Below are 17,753 nucleotides of genomic sequence, written 5' to 3'. Positions count from 1 at the left end.
AATTGTAGGTAGACCAGTGCCTGATAACCATTAGGCTGATTAGGCTGCAGTCTAGGGCTCCAGGAGTTTGAGCAAAGGGGAACAGCCAGGGAATAAAATTAAGACTAAATCATTCCATGATGCCAGTGGCTGCACAGCTGTATTCAAGAAGCTTGTTAGTTATCCAGCCACCCTAAGGCATTGTTAAGGGGAAACTTCTTAAGATATATGTGCATATGTGACTTACTGGTAAAATCATTGTGCTAAAGTGCCATCTGGGTAGCCTGAAGAGATGCAAGCAATTATCTGTAGAAGCTTCCTTGCATACCCAGAAGCCAAAGTCTCCTTTACACTCCACAAACATTAGATGCCAAGGTCAAACATGTCAATTATATAACTGTTTGCTACCTGCATATGTGCAATATGAATGGAGATTTCCTGAGCATACATACACACTGTGCTCTGTGTATAGCAGCATTACAGGGGTCTCCACAAGTATATTAGCCTACGGAGTCTGGAACCTTTAATCAGGCCCTGAGTGGACATACAAAGTAAGAGGGCAGCAGAGTTGGAAAATACAGATGTTGGTGTCTTCAGAGGAGGATTGGTAGGCTTGGGTGAAGAGATGTGTTATAAGGGAATGTTTGATGGTCTCTTTGTTAATAATCCTGTTCTCAGCAAACGGACACTTTATACTTTAGGTTATTTGCAAGGTAATTGATAAAAAGTTTAATTATAACAGGGGACCAAAACTGAAGCCTGCGGTAGTCCACTAATATCTTTATAACAGTGTCGTCACTAGGGGGGGGGGGTACGAGCATAAGGCCATGCCCCTTTAATGAACTTGCGCAAGCAAACCAGAGCTGAGGGAGTGATAGGGTGAGTAGGCGCAATGGGTGACACCAACCCCAGTGACACCACTGCTTTAGAACGTTCTGAATATCTTTCATTCGTAGCCACCCTTTGCCTTCTATCCTTCAACCAGTCCAGACAAATGAACTATGGCAAAGAGATTTATAAAATGTAGTTTATTTTAAAATGTACTAATTTCACTTCTACAGGTCTAAATATTCTGCTCTGAGCTTTAATGTGTATATTTTAGTTATATACTCCTTTGTGAAATTAGCTGCACATATTAGATTTAGTATTGCACACCCTGTATACTGAGAATTCGCACACACGTAGGCACAACTCATCAGATCAGACATTTATTAATGGAGAGAAAGCACAGCTTTATCACATTGTTTTGTACATTCTCATCCCGCAGACACCTGATTCTGGCCTGTGTTTACGTTACAAATTGGATTACATCACTGCTTTGTTGAACTGAGGTTTTGCAAGTGTTTTAATTTCCATGCAAAATCTGTTTTTTTTAAAGATATTGTTAGTCATTTGTGCTTTGAAATGTAAGACTAAACAGTGTTTTGTTTTGTTTTTTTTCCCTTTCACTGGAGTAGAAACAAAATGGAAGACCACAAAATCTCTGCTGCTACCTTCACCCCAAGACTCTCAGAAAGGGCTAAGCTGCCAAGAGTTGGAAAGACTTTCCAGTATATGTGGCTCTCATCAAGAGTAAGTGTTTACACCTTTTACAGTTCAACCTGGGTAATACACACGTGTTAGTTGGAAGGAAACATACAAGAGAGACTTTCCTAAATACATATATGTGTACTCTATCTAAAGGTTACCTTTGCAGGCTACAATAACATTTCAGGGATAAAATGGAATTACTTAAAATAATGGTTGACTGGAAAATAAAAGATGATGGAGGGCCCTGCTCAGGAGAGATCTTACATTCTAATTGGAAGAGGGCACAGCTAAATCCAGAGGAGTGAGCAACATGGGTTTTCACGATATATAGATTTGAAGGCTGAGCGAGAGTTTGATGAGACAAATATCTCACATAAGAGTCAGTAATATACAGTAATAAATCATGGAGTCAAAAAAAGGACAAATATATAATTTCAGGCCTGTATACAAAACCTTGATTATAAAATAAACCTAGTCATAATCATAAGATCCCAAGTGGTAAGTCTCACATTTAAAACAGCGGAGAACCCTTTTCAAGCACCTCCATATTATACCAGGTGGTCCAGCGTACCGCTCTCCGTATATATGTTCCTTAGTCAGTGATGGTAAGGTAATAACGTACGGGAGCCATATCTCGAAAAAATGTTGTGCTCTAAATTCTACTTCAAGAGAGTAATTCTTATTACTTTTCTTTTTTTCGCGCTTTCTTTGTTTTTTAACTTCAACTACTTTTTCTTAATTAACCAGATATTAGATACATAATATAATTATCGACGGTGACCTGTCCTGTCTCTGTCATGCGCATTGGGAGCGGCGGTGTGAAATCCCTTCTTGTGGCTTCTACTGCGGTGACAGAGATGGGACAGACCAGGAGAAGCACTGGCACAAGGTAGGTATAGCAGGGCAGAGCTGGGGAGACTTGGCAAATGTGAATAGTTTGTAATCTAACATTCTACTTTTGTTATGCTTTAGATCAATTATTAGATTATTTTTTCTTAAAATGCTTGTCTATAAGCTCATCTATACTAGTGTGCAATATAACATAACAAGCATCAAGAATTTATGTAACAGGCTGTGGGTCAAGTGGTTAATGAAAGGAATGGAACTCTAAGGTAGATTCCAACATGCTTATACTTTACACTATGTTGTTACACATGCGGTGTCTCATTACTCACATCTTTTACAGGTTGTACATGTTACATGTCACTATGAAACTAATAGTGCACCATTAGTAACATTGTTGAATGTTCTACCCTTGGAGTGGAAGGGACACGCACTTCTAAGAAAAATATGCTCATTTAATTTGGAAATAAGAAGGAATGTGCGCAGAGCATAGTGTGATACGGTTACAGAGTTTAAAAGAGAGAATAATAAAACTACACTCCAATGTACACTCCTATGTACTGATATACCAAAAAGCGCATGAGTGCTGTTATAGTACTATTCACTATTGTAGTAAGGTTCCAAAGTGGTCTTTGAAATGAGAAACCTGATTTTTTTTTCCAATGCAGATTGGAAAGTGCATAATTGGTGCTAGAGCAAATAGATGAGGACTACACATACTATATATAAGTAAAGATGTTTCCTCATACACCTAACCTCAATGTGACATACGCAAGTCCAGTGCGACTTGGCTGTTGCGATCTTTTTGGACCCTTTTTGGCCTGAAAAATGTGTCTTCGTAACAAACAGATGCAACTAGCCGCTTCATGAGACTGCACTGCTAAATTTGATATGTGACACTTGTATATCTGTGTGTGACTGAATCTGTATATGAAGCACAACAGAACTTGGCGTGGAATAAAACTGCGGCAGCTGCATCGTAGCACTCTGTATGCAGATTCAGGCTCAGTCGCACACAGATATAAAAAGATGCTCTGACGTGGTGCGCCGAGAAGTGTACGACTGCAGCAAATAGTGTTTGTAGACACATCTGTAGTCCACACTGTGTTGCAGACAAAAGCATGCGGACATAATCCTAGACTGAGAGTGGTTCAATGTTTTACCTGGCTTTCTTTGTCAGTATAGTTTATGGCTCTTAATAAAGCCAATCTGCTCTCAAGGCGTACCAGCACTGTACAGTTGTAGCAGCAGACAAGTGACGCTTGTTTCAGTGGACCATAATCCATCCAGCAGTATACCATTGCACCATTTTTGTATGAGAATTCTGAGCATATATTCACTTATCCATTTAAGTAATCAAAGATTATTTTGTACACCAATCATTCTGTGTGTGTGTTGCACATATTTATGTTTATATTCTCAAATCTCACACATCTCAATATTACAACCAGACTGTTTACCTAAACCAGTACCATTTATTGTAACCATTTGTGACACTGTTTTTATATTGTTAAATATATTGTCCAATGTTCATTTGTGATATTACGCTTATATAAGTACTTGCTTATCATGTAGCCATGTAGTAGTACATGCTTATCATGTAGCCATGTAGTAGTTCTAAAAATATGCCAGTGTTTCCCAACTCCAGTCCTCAGGGACCCCAACAGTGCATGTTTTCCAGTTGCTGCACATGTGTATTTATTATCAGCTTACACACTTTAATAGATCCATAGGTGGTTCTAAATATTTCACTTGTGATACTGTGGAGATCTATAAAACATGCACTGTTAGGGGTCCCTGAGGACTGGAGTTGGGAAGCACTTTATATACATATTGCATGCTGTTTGTCATGACTATTTCTATATTATAGTTTTTCCCCTATTTGCATTCCAAACCCAGCATGAGACATAAAGTTGTATCTGTGATTCGGGTTACATCTCAATCTTTATTTCTGTTCACTCTGGTTTCTAATCAGTATAACGGACAAGTGCAATGCCAATTTTGGAAGGAAACTTGTGCTGTAATATAAGTTCCAATATTGTGCAATGTTAATAGAGTAGATTTTTACATTAAATTCTGATTGTGTTTTTTTTCTTAGTCCTCAGATCTCCAAATGGATGGTAAGTCCAATACTTTTGTGTACTTTTATGTATTGTATTAACAACATTACAGCTTGTAGCTAATTTTCTGTACAGTTTTCTATGTATCCTTGCCTCTCTCTTCGTAACCTTTTATATTTTATGATTAGTCCCTTTATGATTTATGATTAGCCCCTTGCATGTAAACGCATGATTTATTATTTTCTGCATTTTATAACACACTAACCAGCACACCCTCCCAATGCTGGTCCCATCCATGCCTCTGATGCTTCTCAGTAATACAAAATAGTGGTTGCTCTGATCAACTTAATAGTCTTTCACAGGTGTTTGTAAAGGGAGGGAGTGCTTAAACATATCTTGACAAATATATGCAGCAAAGATCACTGAATTTTATTATCATGTAGCATTCAAATCTTATTGCTGGCCTTTTGCAGTGTGCTGGAGGGAACATTTCTTTCTTTCTTTTTTTTAGTCATTGTTAATTTTAGGCATTCTTAATTTACTAATGTTCACTAAAGTGACTGGAAGCTGGTCAGGGGAGGACATGACCACAGGAGTAAGTGCTATTGTTTTTTGTTTTAATGCTACCAGTGTGTGAGCGCCCATAAGATGGTTTTTATAAAATATAACATCTTGTAGAGAGCTTAAATTTTGCTTTTTTTTCCTTTAGTTACCTAACTCAGAGAAGTCTTTGAAAATTCAAAGCCTCACTCTGTCATGTGGGTCTGAGGCACATGGCCAGCTCGGTGAAAGCCCGGGTAAGTATGTGTTTTGCCATACACTCTTAAAGTATTTTTTTATAAAACTTGTAGTAGTAATGAGCCTTTAGTAATTGTGAGCGTGTGTTGTCTACCCTTTAATGTATCTGTCCATTTTGGAGGGATCATTTAATCAAATGATGCCATAAATTCTTGTCTTGATGATCTATGTTGTAGCAATTGTTCTGGGGTTTGCTATAAGTTATATTATGCGAGAAAGAACTATCAATAGACGGCGAGAGTGATAACCAACACTTAGGGGCCTATTTATTAAGCAGTTCCGTCCTTTAAATATACCTATTCTGCCCATTGAGTGGCAGATTTTACTATTGAAATTTGATCAGAGAGTAAAAAGAGGTATGGGAAATATCGCCTACTTTCCGGTCACCAGCCCTCTCTGCAGCTCCCATAGTTTTCTATGGGGTGGTATGCAACAAGATCCTCAATGCGTAGCTTTTCGGATTTTGAATGAGTGGGCTAAAACAAAGATATGGGTGGTTCTGACGCTTCATGAATGTCCATATATCTTTCAGTGTGGCATCACCAGATGTACATGAAAAAAAATTAAGAAATATTGTGCACAATGTGCTATAATTTAGCAGTTCTTAGAAATAAAGTAGACTCACCGTTTCTGGATGATATACAGGTGTGATGGACAGTTCTGACACTGATGTCCTATGGTGGTTGTGTTAATCTGAGCTGGAAACACTCATTCCGATGCGTCTCAGCTGTTATTTCAAGAAGTTAAGAGATCCTCCTTTGACGTTGGGTAACACACATGGGATTACATAAGTTGCCAGACATTGTGCACGTCAATTATAAAGTTGGAATTTGAAGAACATAGGTGGATTGTTGTTCTCACCAATGATTACAAAATGGACTGTGGATATATGTTTTAAATCTCCGATGTCCATCAGTTATTAGAGAAAAAAATACATCAAATGACATCTTAAATAAGGATGACCAATTACTGCCAAATAGTGCTTAAAATGTAAATATTTTAATTAATAAAAATTTAAATAGTGCACTATAATAAAAGCCTTAAAGAGGGAGATCTAATGAGTATTAAATACCATAAAAAAAAGCTACTTGTTTCACAGAACATCCATCCGTTTTACTTTTTTGTTGTATCTGCTTTAAAGAACCGTGCTGAAAGGTTCTTGTTGTTCTTGGCTCCAAACTTGAACTGTCATTCCTAAGATATCTACTGGTGCGAGTCATCACTACAATACGTGGGCTAATGCCATCTTCAGATGGTGGTAGCCTGTTGACTTCAATGGGGCAGCCTTTCAATGGACCAATCCGTATCCGCTATGCTGGAGGCGATCTGATGCCGCTAGTGATACTTTTGCATTGCACATGCTTAGTTGTCCTGACCAGATCCGAGCCCGGAAGTAAAGTGATTACGTATTCAATCGCTTGCTTCTTATTTGATTTTCTTGAGACTTAGATTGGTACATTTCCCCAAAAAAACATTCCTTATTGCCGCAGCATGCATTGACAATGATTAATAGTTTTCAGGGGGTGGTCGCATTCTTTAATAAATATGCCCTATTATATAGATTACACTGAGATCAATAAAATGTTCTCTAATTTCTCCATGTGATGAATGATGCTCCTGATATCACTCTCTTTCTTCAATCAGTAGTGGGTAATATTATTTTTACAAGTAATTATGGCAACTACTAGTAAAGAGACCTCGGTTCATCTCCCACTACGCCCCACTAGCAGATAGTGGAACGACAGTACGATTACAATATTGTAACCGTACAGTCGTGCCTCATCCCCTGTAGTGCCTACACTGAGCGATATGTTCGGTGCAGGCACCCTCTCTCATCCCTGAACATGCCCAATCTGTCGTTATCGGTAGATTGACCAGCATGTGTAGGTGATGATTTCTGTAGAAAACGACCAGCGGGGCACGCATTGCAGGTTGTTTTCAACATTTTCATGTCCGATTTGTGAACGATTAATGAGCGATTGAACGATAACGATGTCGTTATCGTTCAAACGCTCATTTTAATCGCCTAGTGGATACGTGGCATTAGAATTATTTTTGTTGTTACTTTAGTAGATTAGACAAGTGATGTCACTAAAAAAAATATAAGATTTGGTCGTCCCTTTTAGGTTTTCGCCAGTGTTTGGGCTTAGGATAAACTTTAGTCAAGGGGACTTTGTTGATATTATTTGCTTCTTATTATATTTTGAGTGCTTTCAAATGTAATTACGATGAGAGTCATTAGATTAGTTTCATGAATACCATTACTAAGAAAAATGATTCAAAACTGGCTACAACTAATAATATGCACTCTTCTCCAGCAGGGGGTTGATGTTTGTGTTCAAATAAATTTGTAGAGATAATTTATTTGGGAGCGAGTGTGGCAAGTTGGCGTAACAGCGTGGAAACGCCACCAACAGCACCACAGCTTTCCGAACTCATCCTGGACTCGTGAACTGTAACTTGCGGGTGTGACTTACAGATGTGTCCATATACACCTACCCTCCGTGCGCTACAAGTTGCTTTGCACATATTGTGTGAGCACTGCGCGACTTGTAGTGCCAAGCATCTTTTCGTGTGACTTTTTCCGAATGGCTGTGACACTGTAACGTAGCATTTTGCATGCAGATCCGCGCAGTCACAGAATATAGGCATGCTACATATCATTTTAATTAGCGGAAGATACTTGTGCGTCCTATTCGCATTGCGATTAAGATGCACTGTAAGGGAAAGAGTTGCACGAAAAGACACTTGGCGCTACCGAGTCGTGCCACAGCATGGCGTGACTACAAGGGCTGGTCAACGCGCAAAGAGGCTAGATGTATGTGGACACATCTGTAGTCGTGCCTAATTGAATTTACCCCTTAGAATTAATTGTATTCATTATTTTCGGGCATTCCTGGACATTTCTAATATTTTGAGACTGCACACAGGGCATTATCACATTGGTATGGTATCTGTAGATCAGGGGTTCTCATCTCCAGTACTCAAGTACCCTCTACAAGTCATGTTTTGTGGATTTCTTTAATCATGCAAGGGGGGGGTTCTATTTTGCTGGATTATCCCATCTGCTTCTTCATACAGAAATCCAGAAAACATGACCTGTTGGGAAAACTTGATGGTTGAGTTTGGGAACCATTGCTGTAGATTAGTGTTTCCCAACCTCGGTCCTCAAGGCACACCAACAGTCCAGGTTTTAGTGATATCCATGCTTGAGGATATATTGTTAAATCAAAATAACTGAGGTACTAATTAAGACACCTGTGCTTAAGTATGGTTATCCTTGAAACCTGGACTGCTAATGTGCCTTGGGAACCTCTGCTGTAGATCATACTCAATGTGTCCTGTCTTTCAAAGTTTTCATTTAGCCATGTTAGCTATACTTAAGCACCTTTTTGTACATTAACCACTTAATGATAAGTAGGCTTTTTGCCTGTTTTGGACATGCACATGTTTCATTGGGAATAATTGTTCTGTTTTTGTAGTCTATACAAGTACATGTTATATTTTTATCATGGACCTCTATGACTTTCTTTTGTTAGCAGATTGTAATAAATGTTATACTGTGTGGTTTAGAAATAGAAAAATATTTGGCTTTTAAAATAAATGGGCGCAACTAGGGTCTTCAGCGCCCAAGGCAAGATGAAGAATGGTGCCCCCCTCCACACAAACACAAAAACTAAAGTATGTATGTGCGCCAAAAAATGGGCATGGCCACTGAAAATGGGGCATGCCAACATGACATGCCACCCGTGTCTCGTCACACTGGGAACATTATTTTCCATTCCATATGCACCTTACCTATATGATGGTTTCTCAGAATGTGGAACCTCTGAAGAAATGTATCCTCCCCAGGGAAGATGACGTCTTCAGTCGGTATTCACTATTCATGTAGGTCACATTGTCCGGAAGATGCCTGTTTGTGTGGGAATATTAACAAGATCATCATCTTACAACAGCGGTTCAACCAGTCTCATGCTCCCTGTGTAACTTCCTGCCCCCTGCGTCTCTCAGTCACACCATCATCTCCTCTCTGCGTCTCTCAGTCACACCATCATCTCTTCCCTGCGTCTCTCAGTCACACCATCATCTACTCCCTGCGTCTCTCAGTCACACCATCATCTACTCCTTGCGTCTCTCAGCCACACCATCATCTCCTCCCTGCGTCTCTCAGCCACACCATCATCTCCTCCCTGCGTCTCTCAGCCACACAGTCATCTCCTCTCTGTGTCTCTCAGCCACACAGTCATCTCCTCTCTGTGTCTCTCAGCCACACAGTCATCTCCTCTCTGTGTCTCTCAGGCACACGGTCATCTCCTCCCTGCGTCTCTCAGCCACACCGTCATCTCCTCCCTGCGTCTCTCAGCCACACCGTCATCTCCTCCCTGCGTCTCTCAGCCACACCGTCATCTCCTCCCTGCGTCTCTCAGCCACACCGTCATCTCCTCCCTGCATCTCTCAGCCACACCGTCATCTCCTCCCTGCGTCTCTCAGCCACACCTTCATCTCCTCCCTGCGTCACTCAGCCACACAGTCTTCTCCTCCCTGCGTCTCTCAGCCACACAGTCATCTCCTCCCTGCGTCTCTCAGTCACACAGTCATCTCCTCCCTGCGTCTCTCAGTCACACCAGCATCTTCCCCCCTCCCCCGCGTATTCTCCCTCTACATTCTGTCTTTGTGTGTCACCCCCCCTTCTTGCTATGTCTCTCAGTGTGTCTCCCCCCTCCTTTTTTATATATATATATATATATATATATATATGTGTGTGTGTGTGTGTGTGTGTGTGTGTGTGTGTGTGTGTGTGTATGTATGTATGTGTGTGTATATATATATATATATGTGTGTGTGTGTGTGTATATATGTGTATATATATATATATATATATATATATATATATATATACACACAAAATCTTACGCTCATGGTCTAATTGCCATCAACAGTGGTTTACTCATCATATGTGCTTAATACATAGGTATCATCCCACATAATATCCAACAGGTAAAATCAGAGATGTACTCACCCGTCCTCCAGGAGCAGTAGAAATAACTGTAATCCATTGTAAGATAAATATAGCAGGCAAAGACTAAGTGATTAGTTGCAGCTTTACAAATGATTAAATATATTTTATACTACTTTTGGAAGATGATGTGTGCCTCTGTTTAACTGCTATGGAGAGAGATTTTATTAGAATGCATATAAAGTAAAAATACACTGTCACTTACCACACATAACTGTCAGTGATGATGCAGGAAGTGTCACTTAGAGTTGTCTCTTCCACTTCTTCTTGATAGCTGTGGCTGCCTCATGGGTGGAGAGTGCAGTAAGTGGTGGTGCTGCTGCAGCTGCTGTTCGGAGCTGGCAGGGCTGCAGCTTGCTGCTTGTGCCCCGTTCCATTTGGGCTCTGCTCCTCCTAGGTGACCACAGTAGCAGGGACTCGGGATGCATGGACAGAATCAAAGAGCCGGCTCGAGTGCAGCGTAATGACGTCATTCCGTACTGTTTGCCACACAACATGGACCAGGTGACTGGAGAGATGGGGCAGGGGGAGGGGCTTGAATGCTTGATATTTTTTACCCCTAGCTGAGTGGCTACTTATGGGCAGCCGGTGCGCTCAGTTTGGAGCTGGGTCCCTCTGAACCAAGCATCCCGGGGACCTGTGCTGCAGTACTTGCTTGGTGGGCAATGTTGGTGGTTGTGGCGCAATGCAGGCTGGAGGTGCAGGTATGATGCCCCAGCTGGTGGCGGGCGTCTTTAAACACTTGCGAGCACAATATGCCGTCGCTCGCTTAGACATAGAGGCGTCCTTACACCGCAAAGAGCGAGCACATGATTTACATAGACGGCCCCTTTTTGACAGCGAGCGGCCGCAAATATCTGTGTGCGACCGAGTCTGAATCTGTACAACAGAACTTGGCGTGAAAAAGAGCAGTGGCCGCTGCATTGTCACACTTCTTTAACTATCAAGACTCAGTCGCACACAGATTTAGAAGTCTCACATATTAAATTAATCAGGATGGTATTGTCTCATTACGACTAGCATTTGAGTGAAATGTGCAAAAAAAATGCTTGCACAAGCAGAGTCACACACGCAGACTGTTTGCTGCGACTGCGGCAGTAGTGTATGAGGACACGTGTACTTCTGAATGTGTCCTAATTTTATGTATATTCTGTACAAGATCTGACACAGGAGCCCAGAACAAAGGTACTATATTCATTTTATATGGCTCTCTTCTTTCCCCTATTGCTACTGCAAAGCACCTATGTACACAGTTCTATATGGTGTATATAAGTGTGGACATTTCTGGGAGTGGGTGAACAAAATTTAGGATGAAGTTCAAGCTCTAGACAGGAAGAGACCCCAAATTGGCATCATCCTTTTGCCTTTTAGAGACTTGTTTAATTACATGAAATGAAGCATGCTGTGGTGTTCTTTGCTTTACTTATGCTGGGCATACAAGGCCAGATAAAATGCCTGTCAGACCAACAGACATTTTATCTGGCCGGCTGCCAGCCGCAGATGTCGCCGGCTTACACTGTGAGATTTCTCTCACAGTGTATTCGGCAGACATCCGCGCTCCGCCCCCGGGGGAGGAGACATTTCCCTGTTCCTTCCGTAGAAAGGAACACAGGAAATGTTGGTCTGCCGGACGCGGCTGGGCATACACTGCCTGATGCGGCCGACAGTTTGACGGGAAATATCGCATCGGACGGGCATGCTGGACAATCCGGCTTGCTCGACCGAGCAATATTTAACCCTCGGTCGCCCCCCCACACGCTACAATTATCGGGGCGATCCGCCGATATCAGGCGGACTGCCCCGATAATTGTAGCGTGTATGGCCAGCAGTACTGTAGCGACCACACCTAAGAGGAAACATCTGCTTTCAAAATAATAATCATGGATTCCATTTAAGTGCTTCATTTTGATATTTTGGTTTTTCATTTCATATTCCAATGTAAGTGCCCAGCATATCTATACAAGAAAAAAAGGTAATTAGAACTGATGATGATGCAAATGTTTTGTGAAAAGGTCTATCAGGGTCATCTTTTATTTAGCTATTACATATAATTTGTGCTTTTGGCTTGCAACCTGACCATAAGTTACATACACAGTCAGTGTAACTAGGTATTTTGTTCTAAAGGGAAAGGCTAGTAAACACAAACATTTATTAGATAGCAGCAGTGCTGTTCTAACAAAATCTCACTATAGCTATGTACACAACTGTCTATAGTGGAAACAGTGCAAAAAGTATAGGGACAGACAGCGGGATGTAACAATCTCCGTAAATTTGGACTATACAATGCACCTGCAATTCTTAAAACTGCTACAGTTATTCCTAAACTTTCCTGTCTCACAGTGGGATCCTTGTATTAGAATTTTATAATCTAGTGATGACCATCCAGATAGAAGTATCCGATTATAAAGGTCACAGCTATGAAGCCATAATTAGCATTCCATCGGCATATACTTACTTCCCCTGATACCTTCTTGGACAGAAAACACAGTGCAATATGATAGCAGCAGACTCTTCCAGGCAAGCTATTTCCAGATGCCCATTACGGTTATTGAACATCATAAATCAGTGCAAAGAAAGATCTATAAAATCTTTCCTGAAAGTGGAACACAAGCCCTGCATTTTATTCATGAGAGTAAAATTATTTGTTAATGCCACAAATAAAATATGTTAAAGCAGCGAATCATATTATGCAAATATGTTAACATGTGTATGCACAGTATCCTCAAAAACAGTATCATGTTAAAATAAAGTGTAGTTTTAATCTATAAGAACCTTTTTTTTTCTATCATTGGGGTGTATTCGGTTATGGCCTGCAGCTATCTATGTACAGCACCGATAATATGGTGACACATCATCACAGAATTTCCCGCACATCTCCATGTCTTTCCCATTACTGAATATCTCATTTTAAATACTTTTGCCAATTATTATTGCATCTTTCTATGTAAATCAGAGGGATACATGGTTATAGTAGTCCCAGTTAATCTGTGTATGTAGTCTTTAATGATTTCCACTCTCCATGTGCCATCTATCAGAAACACATGAGACCAGAGCAAAGTCCTGCAGGCACACCCTACCAATATCTGTGTCCCATGTAGGCACAGCCTCTCTCCATGGCCACATGCCCTATAGACACACCACTTTCTCCCGTGGATGAACCTTGCCTGCAAATAAAACTAGTGGTTTGCTAGGAATTTACATTGGTGACACACATGTCAGTCTGATGTGACACTGTTCATTAAATGAGTCCTTGGAAGTTGCACTGTTCTCTGAGAGTCTTGTGTTCACAGATAAGACCTGCTGTTTCCTGTAAAATTAGATCAGTTTGTCATTTTGTCACATTTATTTTATCTCTACTAACAGACAAATGAAAACTTGTTTTCTGCACACATCTCCGGCAAGATGAGTGCTGTCATTTCTTACATTTTATATGCAGTATGATGTCTCCATCCATTGCTGTGTTGTTGGAATGTCTATTTTTTTCCATCAAGTTACTTTAAAGAGCCTGATGCTCCGTTGTAGCCCTATTTGTGTAGCGTAAACAATGCAAACTTGTACTGCACATTTTTTAGAGTAAATTATATTCATTATGCCTCCAACTCTGCAGCATCAAAATGTTAAATGTATGTTAGAATTACAGTACCCTAAAATCCAGCAAATCACTCATCTGCTATAATGGCCTATATGATAAATGAAATGTAGATGGTGATCTAGCTATCGGATCCAAAATGTAAAGTCAATAAGGTGCAAACTGTACTGTGACTAACTATTAAAACTCTGGTTTTCTAAATCTCATTGATACAGATTTGTGGTACATTTAATGCACAAAACTGCATACCCAGAGAATGTATGATTGTTAATTTTGAGGGAAACAAAACAAATTAATGCTTAAAACAGACTCTAATTACTGTGGGTTGCTGATGTCTGATTGTTACCTGAAACAATAGGCAAGGGATTTTTGATCTACGAATGTATTATCCACAGTGTCTAGAAAACCAGAACAAAGGAAAGAAGTAGATAACTGCTGTTCTCTATTGATAACTTCATATACACATAAATAATCAACAAGACTGGTAATCATTGTAATACTTCTAAATGATTGAGGGGAATTCTAGGAGCAGCATAGGAAGATGTTTATAATTGTATTTTTACCATATGTTAGGTGTATGGTGTTCCAAATGACTGCATCCATTTGTAAAAACAAAATCTATACGGCTAATGGCCAGAAAATACCTATTAACTTTGCTGTTGCAAAACATCACACACCTTGGAAGGCTGCCAGAGTTGACTTATTCTAAATCCCAATATTTATTTCCTAATGCATCAAGGTTGTTAGAGCCTATGTACATTAGTAGAACTAGCTAGAGTGCTTTCATTACAGAGGCCAGAGGTAAGTTGGATTCCAGCAATGCCAAGTCATTTCTCCAGACTGAGGCCCCTGCATGCTGCCTAGGGCCCCTCTTCTGCTCTCATAAAAGTAGAGTTGAAGGCCTATTCTGGCCTGGAAGGTTTAGCAGCATCACCGGGGACCCTATTCATATTTTAAAATGCACTGTTCTTTACTGCCTTTGTATATGGGTTATGGATTGAGTTCCGCAGTCAGCACGTGGTCCTAAAACAGTACTTTATTGCTGCTCATCCAAATTATAATGTAAACAAAGGTACCAGTATGTTTTTTGTTTGTTTTTTGTTTTGTTTTTTACAAGCATTGCTTTACAAACCTACTTCAAATTTACCTGCAACGTTCATATGCATAAATTGAGATTATTTTGGAAGCACTCACTAAGTGCAGGGAGTCTCTCACGATGTATTTTAATTTTAAACAATATGTTAAGTAAGAACAAATTATGAGGCTTGAACGAATGCTAAAATGTTTTAAGATCCATTCCCTTTGGGAGATAATGAAGAGTTGTTTTGTTTATATCTAAGTGTACATACAAGGTTAAAAAGGAAATACAAAAAAAAGATGGATAACAGATTTAGATCTCCAAATAGGATTATTTTCCAGTGACTGATCGGTGCTGTTATGGGAATGAGTCTTCATATGTACCTAATGATACAATAGACTATACACAAGAATCTTATTAAGAGTCACTGGATAATCTTATTATAGGGTAGTGTCGGGCTGGAACATCTATGGAATGACATGACTCTTTGTTTAGGACATGGTGGTTGTAACCTTTTTAGCTGGAACTTGAGTACAGTCCATGCCAGGTAGCTTATTTGTGGAAGTCCACGAGCTAGAGTTCATATCTATATATGCTAAAACCAAAATATAACATTGCTTCTCTTCCCATTGATTGTTACGGCAGATACCAGGATTACTTAGTAATGTCAAAAGCTCAGCTAAGATAGTAGCATTCCACAAATAGATCGGTGGTTCTTTTGTTTCTGTAATCAAATATTATGACTGCTTTTCCTGCATTAACCAACATATCTGCTTTCATGAGAGATGGAGATGTATGAAGCTTTTGCAGAACCTTGAATAGAAGTACAGTCAATACCTATAGTGTACCCCTGTTGGCTAAAAATGTAAAGCTTTTTCTGAAAATCTCAGTTTGAGTGTAAAATAATGAGCTTTATAGTGAGCAGGGGGAGATCTATTCAGGGTTGGGTTTTTTTGCACTTATTGCAAAGATGTCATATTGTATTTCTTCTCAACATGATGTTATTACAAGGTGTTTGCAAATTGACACTTAGTGCCACCATTCTGTTAGTGTGTATTCGAACAGGCAAAAATCAATGGTGGTATAAAAATGCAGGGAATTTGCAACAGACAAGCAGTTGTGTGAGCAATGCCGCATGCTCACCTGTGCCACGTCACATGCCCTTTCACCCTCTTCATGCAATGGTATTGTTCTAGTCGTTCTATTGGTCGCTTTTTCTAGTGTATGAAAAATCTACTTGTTTGTTACAATCACTATTGCTCAGCGACTGTTTTTGCTTGCTAATACCATGACTACACTGTGTACGAACTCAGAAACAGCAGCTGGTGTTTTCTTCCTAATCCTAAAAAGATCAACATTAGTCACGCAGGTTTCATGCTCCAAGCTCCCTGTGTGCGAGTGCTTGAAGCTCTTGTTTCTGCTAAGCAGGGACCAGCAAGTAATTTAGCCTTGTAAGTGGGATGGATTACCCCCTTGGAGTGTTTGAAAATGTGCACTGAGCAAAACTAAAGAATGATGTTACTTATGCTAACATTTCAGCATCAGCTGAGTTTACTACTACTGTTAGTAATCTCTCTGGCAGTGCCCAGTGACATGCAGTAGAGATTGCTGCATCAGCAGGCTGTTATACCCACGTGCCCAGCCCTCTGTCACTCCCAGTATCTCGTTAATGTTGCTTGTGGAGAGCATATAATTTCGAATGAAAATGTGCAGGATATAACTTTATGTGCACTTTATTTCTCAAAAACCGCAAACACCTATATTATATATATATATATACATACACATACACACACATATATATATATATATATATATATGTAAATATATATATATATACAAAGTTCCATAATCCGGCACTCTCAATAAAGATAAATACCTTGGCCCGATGCCACCACAATATAGTACTCACTACAGTCCACAGCAGTGCAGCACTCAGGTCCCATAACAATTACGACTCGGTGAAATTATCAACGTTTCAATTTATAAAAAATTGTCTTCAGGATACAGTTAGGTACAAATCATCTTATAAAGCCCACCACCAACACCATGTGAACGCCACTCGGCATGCTCGGCCATCCATCCAGTCCCTCGGCGATGACGTCATCGGCGCCCATCGATGACGCACCCTCCGGACGCACACCACGTGCAGACAGACAACAATAACAACACCCGTCACCTAGCAACAGAGTACTGAGCTAATTACATTACAGAATTAGCTCTGTACGCACATCCTGGGCACTAACTGATGAAAATACATCGCCCATAATATATACTACTCAACGAATATATTTTAAACAAGTTTTAAACAAGAACAATAATATTTCTAAAAAATACATATGTCTCCATATATGGTTGTTAAATCTTCAATTCAATTTCTTTATCATTTGTTGAATCATCTCAGCACAAATCAACTAACACTCCCGAGCGGCGTTCACATGGTGTTGGTGGTGGGCTTTATAAGGTAAGATGATTTGTACCTAACTGTATCCTGAAGACAATTTTCTATAAATTGAAACGTTGATAATTTCACCGAGTCGTAATTGTTATGGAACCTGAGTGCTGCACTGCTGTGGACTAATATAAATATATATATATAATATCGTAAGTCCGCACTCAAAGCTTCAAATATAAGTCACATATATATATATATATATATATATGCGGTGCTCCTTAGAGATCCAGCAGAATCCAAAAATAGAAAGAAGGCACTCACCAGGTAGAAAATGAAGATAAAATCACATCTTTAATAGAATCATCTTTAAAAACATCACCATATTGTCGACGTTTCGATCCTCACAGGGACCGTCATCAGGACAATCCAAGCCAGTGTGAACAGAACAACACCACAAAGCTTGG

General features: G+C 39.9%; 1 protein-coding gene across 7 annotated transcripts in view; it reads left to right on the top strand.

Moving 5' to 3' along the window:
- Positions 1-17,753, top strand: part of CNST (consortin, connexin sorting protein) — a 167,750-nt gene that overhangs the window by 88,384 nt on the left and 61,613 nt on the right. For all 7 annotated transcript variants that reach the window (XM_088474354.1, XM_088474348.1, XM_088474349.1 and 4 more), the window contains 3 exons: positions 1,437-1,551; positions 4,451-4,472; positions 5,122-5,209. In XM_088474354.1, the coding sequence (XP_088330480.1) occupies positions 1,437-1,551; positions 4,451-4,472; positions 5,122-5,209 (225 nt within the window). The remainder of the gene's footprint in view (positions 1-1,436; positions 1,552-4,450; positions 4,473-5,121; positions 5,210-17,753) is intronic.

This window comes from Taudactylus pleione, unplaced genomic scaffold, assembly GCF_031769625.1.
Source record: "Taudactylus pleione unplaced genomic scaffold, aTauple2 ptg000154l, whole genome shotgun sequence".
NCBI classification, from domain to species: Eukaryota; Metazoa; Chordata; class Amphibia; order Anura; family Myobatrachidae; genus Taudactylus; species Taudactylus pleione.
This window is presented reverse-complemented; position numbering and strand designations above follow the sequence as displayed.